Source organism: Larus michahellis, chromosome 1, assembly GCF_964199755.1.
Source record: "Larus michahellis chromosome 1, bLarMic1.1, whole genome shotgun sequence".
In the NCBI taxonomy this organism is placed as follows: Eukaryota; Metazoa; Chordata; class Aves; order Charadriiformes; family Laridae; genus Larus; species Larus michahellis.
Genome location: NC_133896.1, coordinates 126,629,871 through 126,636,665, shown reverse-complemented (window position 1 = coordinate 126,636,665; position 6,795 = coordinate 126,629,871). Strand labels below are relative to the sequence as shown.

At 39.8% G+C, this 6,795-nt stretch overlaps 1 protein-coding gene across 1 annotated transcript in view; it reads right to left on the bottom strand.

Annotated features, from left to right (window-relative positions):
* Positions 1 to 1,452: 1,452 nt before the first annotated feature.
* TRAPPC10 (trafficking protein particle complex subunit 10) overlaps positions 1,453 to 6,795 on the bottom strand; it is a 44,794-nt gene continuing 39,451 nt past the window's right edge. Inside the window, exons 20-23 of the mRNA XM_074603164.1 lie at positions 5,634 to 5,804; positions 4,155 to 4,332; positions 3,563 to 3,757; positions 1,453 to 2,753 (exon numbers count right to left, since the gene is read on the bottom strand). Coding sequence (XP_074459265.1) covers positions 2,515 to 2,753; positions 3,563 to 3,757; positions 4,155 to 4,332; positions 5,634 to 5,804 — 783 coding nt within the window. The 3' untranslated portion in view covers positions 1,453 to 2,514. The remainder of the gene's footprint in view (positions 2,754 to 3,562; positions 3,758 to 4,154; positions 4,333 to 5,633; positions 5,805 to 6,795) is intronic.

The window sequence follows — 6,795 nt, the reverse complement described above, 5'->3', positions numbered from 1 at the left end:
CCTCAGGGCTGCTCTCAAGCCATTCTCCACCCAGCCTGTATTTGTGCTTGGGATTACCCTGACCCATGTGCAGGACCTCACACTTGGCCTTGCTGAGTTTCATGAGCACCACCTCTCAAGCCTGTTCGGGTCCCTCTGGATGGCATCCCTCTTGATAGGGAATGGCTGCCAGAAAGACAGACCCCACTTTCGGTATTACTGGTCTCCCCTTCTCCGCAATGCGCTCCTTGGCACGGACTGTGCCATCACCTGGCCTCTGCAGCCAGGACCATGCTCGCTTCTTCAACCCTTCTCGTGTCTCCTCAGGACAGCGCCGCTGGGCCACGGTTCCTGGCCATGACAGGACCCGGAGGGGACACGGCCGGAGTGTGAACAAAGACTGGGGCCCAGGCAGCTGGAAGTGCTGGTCCGTGTGCTGCGCTGGTGGCTGTGGAGCTACTCAAAGCCTGAAGAGCAGCAGCCCTGAGGTGGCTCCCCTGCGGATGCCGGGCAGCTCTGTTCCAGAAAGAGGCAACCCCCGTCAGATACAGGAAGAGAACGCTTTAGACTTGTATTCTAAATACGCCCCCTCATTTAAGTTTAGAAAAATATTTTTCTGCTAAAGTAGCTTTGGCTAAAATAGATGAAACAATCACTCCCTCAAAGAAAATAGGAGAAGTTACAGAAGCGAAGTGGGATTTCTTTTTAAAACATGTATATTTAGAACTGTAACGCTTACAATTTCATTAAACAATCTTAGTACAATGTGTTTCATCTAACAGTATATTACAGAACAATGTGAAAAATGATTTAATAGCAAACCATGAAAATGGAATTAATTATAATACCTGCAGTGTCAAAGTCACTAACTTGTTACCTTTTCCAGTCAAAGAATCCCAGCAGTCATTCGCACTAAATGATGCTTTGGGCTTTATCCAGCATAAAATGGTATGATTTCCACAGAGAAAGGGCATTCCTTCACAGAAAGAAGATGCATAACAAGAACATTTTCAGCTAGCAGGTCTACTTTATACATCTATTTAGACATATTCTTTTTTTAAAATAAAAAATAATAATAATTAAAAAAATGTTTAGACCAGTGCAGGGTGCCTATTCATTTTTCGACTTAATTGCGATTCTTTTTGGAAAGAGGGTTTGTTTTTTTTCTTCCCCTTTACAATTTAGCAGAACCTGAGTTTAGAAAAAAAATAATAATGAACTTGTCTAATGAGCAGTTCCTCACTTTAGCTTTACTGCCAAGTATTTGATATGGGACAGTTTTCCTCTGTGGAGTCTGTTGACAACGCACCATTATAGATCTGCAAGTAGAAAAGGTCATTCTCACATTAAATGCACAAGTTCCAATATCAGAAGCAGGACATCAGAAGGAGTTGTAATTTTTCCAGTCACAGGTGGATTTGCAACGTTCACAAAAATTACACTTTTTTTTTTTTTTTTTACATTTTTGTATTTACATTTCAGATATAAATAATGAAATTCTTTAAGTTACACATTTTAACTTTGCTTCACAATTATTCTACATCTGCAAGCTTTCCTATATCAACCAACCTCTTTCTTCCATCATGAATGCGGAATTCTGGCCTCTAATCAGTAATAATTACAATAAGCCTTTATGATGAAAGGTTGACTGTTCAAGTATCACATCATACTGAAATTTTTGCCCCAATTTAAAAATTGGGGCAGCAAACCAAGCCACTTAGAAATGGTAATAAAAGAAATTAATCTGGGAACTCAATAAGCCAAATAATTTATTATTAAATTCTATCAATATCTTTCTTTGGTAAGAACTATGCAAGAGGATGACCCAACCCCCAACCCCCAAAAAAATCATATAATATGTGACATCACAGTGTCTACTCTGTGAAGGAGAAAGCCTCAAAAAAATTAAGGAATTTTGTTCAGTTAAGATTGTTTATAGCAGTAGCTCTCCCATGCATCTAAGTATGCAAATGATGGAAGTTTAATACAAAATTGCAACAGCAGGAATTAACAATGATTAAAAAAAAAAAACCAAACAGAAAAGCAACTATTACACCAGTGAATGTGCTGTTGTATGCTTTGTTGTGTTTCTGGCACGTGTGTGGAAAAGCCTGTAAATTATTACATAAAAATCCAAGATTTGGATAATTATCGTCACCCAACTCTAAATTCTAAAATATGTACGAAGCGTGAAATTTCTCAGCTGCCAGACAAAAATAAAGTGGTCCAAGTATTTGGAGTTTTTGTTTTTGTTGCCCTGTGTGGTGATGCAGGATGTGACCGAAGGGAGAAAACCCAATAGCTTACACAAAACATACTGAAGTGGCGATATAAACTAGCTGACACAAGCTTCACTGTACATTTAAATTGATACAATTGTCTGGTGCTTCCATGGCCAGGACATGTTGAGTGCCATAGGTCTCCTTAGAGTTAGAATGTTACAACAAAGACTAATCAGGTCATAATATCCTTTAAAGTGCTTTCATATCCAGTTTCTAATGGGGTTTTTGTTTTCCTTCTTTTCATACCGCGTTGTCACGTGACATTGACTTCCAGAACATGGTCGTCCTTGCTGGGAATGACAAGTATTTGCATACCCGTGCTGCAGTTGAAGACCTGACCAGATGAAAAGGATTGCAGACGGGGCATTGGCAAACCTTTATGTTCCCCGCTAGCCGTGGAATGCAAGCTACCTCTGCTCCTTATGCTGCTGCTGTCAGCCTGATCATCCATATTCTTGTCCACAGATAGGTTATCGTTTTCAATCCAGCTATCTGTTTAAAACAAAAGACCCACAGTTTTATTCTACAGAGCGATTAAGCAACTTAAAAATTATTTCGGAGCTCAGATGCGCAGTCAGTTTACCGCATGTTAACAGTTACTGATCATCTCTGCTGAAGTTAACAGTCTGTGCACGCTTTTGGCCTGCAGCAGACGTAACAGTGAATTATATCGGTTTCTAAGGAAAATTTGAGTAGCATTACCTCATGTTTGTCACAGGCTAGAAGGGTGGACCCTGGCAGTTCCTGCTGACAAACGGTAAATTGCTTGCACAGGTGAATTCTCACTACAGTGCTGGGACTACTCAACAGTACACATAAACACACTAGGTCGCTGTGGTAATTTAAATTCTTCACCTCATCTGGTTTATATGCCACAAATTTTCAGCAGTTCTTTTATTTTTTACTTAATCCTTTCAAAAACTGGTAAAAAATGTCAAAGTCAATGAAGACACAGCAGACGTGCAGTTTACAGACAACGAAACCGCACGATTAGAGGGTTTATCAAGTAGTTTTCACTTAATTATAAATCCAGTGACAACTAATTTGCACAATAATCTTTAAAGGAAATATAAGAAAACAACACATTTATTATTCCTCCTCACAGATTAAGACTGCAACCCCAATTCAAAGTTCCCATTAGAACAACATTTTATAAGTTCCAAACCAGAACTGTGAGTGAAGGTAAGTAACAAAGACACTCAATCAGCACACTTCCTTGCATTGCTTTTCTCTTTACACAAGAACACAGGAGAAGCAGAATCAGACTTCTGCAAGTAGCCATGTAGTCAAGATAGCTTTACCAGCATCAAGTTGCATGGAGTGAGCAGAATGGTGAGGGAGGTATTTAAACAATCTGACATCAGGAAAAGGTAGACATCCAGCAAACAGTGGCATCACTTCCATGTGGACTTTGTGAGTTGCTCGAGCCGCAACAGGCATCGATATCACTCCAGAACTTTTTCCACAGACTGCCCAGTTACTACTGTTGTCAACAACTGCAAGAATAAAGAGCAAGCACTATAAAGATCTTTCCTGAAAAATGGAGAACCTTCAGTATAGTTTTAGAGCACTTTTAAAATCAGTATTTTAGCAACACCTAAGAGCTTTTATAGATGAAGAGTTATTCAAGTTAAGAAAACAGCCCTACACAAAAGGGACCATAGCTGGGCCTCAAGCAAGTATCCAGCCAGTCTGAACAACATTTATATTTCACTTGAAGACAGATTAATGAGGAAAAATGAAACATTCTCAGTCTAGCAAAATGAAAACTGCTTTACTGAGCAGCCGTACTCACAGTACAAGAATATATGCCATAGAAAATCTGGCAGATGTCATTATCAAGACAAAGCTACTGGGGAATTTTGTCAATATGCTTAAGAAAAATATTCCTACCTTCATACATAAGTTTTGTTGTGCAATATCCATCTGATTCTGTTAATGCTTCATCTCTGTCAACTTCTGAGAGGTCAACAAGTCGTGTGATTGACACCTCTAAAGAGCAGAGTGAGCCTGTTTTACAATACTCTGCCCCCAATGGTGGAAAAATTTCAGTTTTCACATGATACAATGTCTGTCAGGAAGAAAATAGTGCTGTTATCAAGAAAAAAGGGGTGTTTTACTTGTGCTTAGAATGAACTGGACAATTGATACAGTACAAACTCAACCTTACATTTAACATCCATTAAGTCTTTTTAATGCCAGATTCAGTTATAAGTAATTTTCACTTCATTATCTTGCTCAGTTTGAGAAAATAATCAAAACCAAATTTGATTCAATCTATTTTTGATACCAGCAGCGAGCATACCATTTTTCCCTTCACTTCTGTGCTTTGACTCAGTCTTTCAATGCTCCTAAGTGGACACAAATCTTCTCACTATTTAAACAAACTTTTACTAGTTTCTTGGCTCCTCACTTTCCAGACACATCACTCAGATTCTGAGTAACACAGGAGAACTACTTCATCACTCTTACCATCATAGTCCCCACACTATCAAAGAGCTAATTTTTAATTATTACAAAATTGAATTTCTACCAAAATCCCCCACTGTTTAACACAGTTACTTCTCTTTAAAAACTCCAGAAATATGCTGATACAGGTGCCAAGAAATGCCAGTTACATGCCAGTAGGTAACCAAATACCTAAAATATTGCTCAATGCCAGTCTGTAATAAGTGGGTAGAAAACAAAGCAACACCGAAAACAGAAAAAAGGATTTAATCAAATGAGTCTTCTCATGTTGCTACTTTTTACCCAAGCATCAAAAAGGGTTAACACAAGACTGAATTTAGAGATGAGATTAAATAATGTTGATAAAATTCTTTTAATAGGAAGTTATATCTAGCCTATAAACTTCCTAGCTGATCAAAGGAATAAAAAGTTTGTCCATAAAGGGAAAGAAACATTTAAGATAATGGCCTAGAAAACCCTAAATATTTCATTAGAGGAGTTCATCTCAAGCACTAGGAAAAACAACTCAAATGCTTTCAATAGCGAAGATTTTTGGGAAATTGCCATTTGCTTTGCAGAGCACAGTCTTAAGCCAGAAGGGAAAAAGCACTCGGTAATCTAAGGAGAGTTTCCATGGCACAAGCCCAGGAAGGCAAAAACCCAGAAAAAAAATGAAACGAGATCAAGGATACTTGCACAAGTGTTATGTTTCCCCCCAGTTCCCACTCCAGTGGCAAGTATATGATTCCACCACATATCAGGCCTCAGTTCTATCGATCAACAAACTGGCTTTCCAATGATTCTAAGTAGGTATCAATCTCATGAGGTAAACAGAAGTTTTCTAATATATTTCTTGACTTTCCCTTTCCATATATTAGGAAACCATATTGAGTTAACACATGCTATACTTAGAAGAGTACTTACAAAAAAATTTTCCACTTGGAATTCATAAGTGAACGGCTTCAGGGTAAAAGACTGTTCTTTAGAGGTAGCTGGACAAAAGCTGACTGAAAACAGGCACTGCAAGGAGAGAGGAAGCTCTTTCGTCCACTTCAATTCCCATACAAAGAATATTGATTGCTTACTGTATATGACCTGAAAGAGAATGTTTATAGTATTAGCTCCTTCCTTCCTCTGAAAAAGAAGTGGAAACGCACATACATATGTTTGTCTGTTCTGGCATTAATATAGTTTATAAAAACAAATTACCTGTTTAGTGTTAAATAAAGCACTAGGGAAAATACGCAACCAAAATAACTAGTAGTGATTTTTTTTTTTTTAACAACGTGCATCTAATTAAAAGGAGGGATACATTTCACTGTCAGAATCAATGCTTCAAGACAGAAGACTTCACATTCAAGTATGTGTGAAAAATATCTTATTCAAATGTCAAATTAAGTGCAAGGTCCTCCATCTGGGTCGGGGCAATCCCAAGCACCAATATAGGCTGAGCAGTGACCGGCTTGAGAGCAGCCCTGAAGAAAAGGACTTGGGGGTGCTGGCAGACGGGAGGCTCAACCTGCGCCGTCAGTGTACACTAGCAGCCCAGAAAGCCAATCGTATCCTGGGCTGCATCAGGAGAAGCATGGCCAGCAGGTCGAGGGAGGTGATTCTCCCCCTCTACTCTGGTGAGACCCCACCTGGAGTACTGCGTCCAATTCTGGAGCCCCTACTACAAGAGAGATATGGACATGCTGGAACGTGTCCAGAGAAGGGCCATGAGGATGATCAGAGGGCTGGAGCACCTCTCCTATGAGGACAGACTGAGGGAGTTGGGGTTGTTCAGTCTGCAGAAAAGAAGGCTCCGAGGAGACCTTATAGCGGCCTACCAGTATCTTAAGGGGGCCTACAAGAAAGCTGGTGAGAGACTTTTTAGGATGTTGGGTAATGGTAGGACTAGAGGGAATGGATTAAAACTAGAGATGGGATGATTCAGACTGGACGTTAGGAAGAAGTTCTTCACTGTGAGGGTGGTGAGACACTGGAACAGGTTGCCCAGAGAGGTGGTAAAAGGCCCCCCATCCCTGGAATTTTTTAAGGCCAGGCTGGACGGGGCTCTGAGCAACCTGATCTAGTGGGAGGTGTC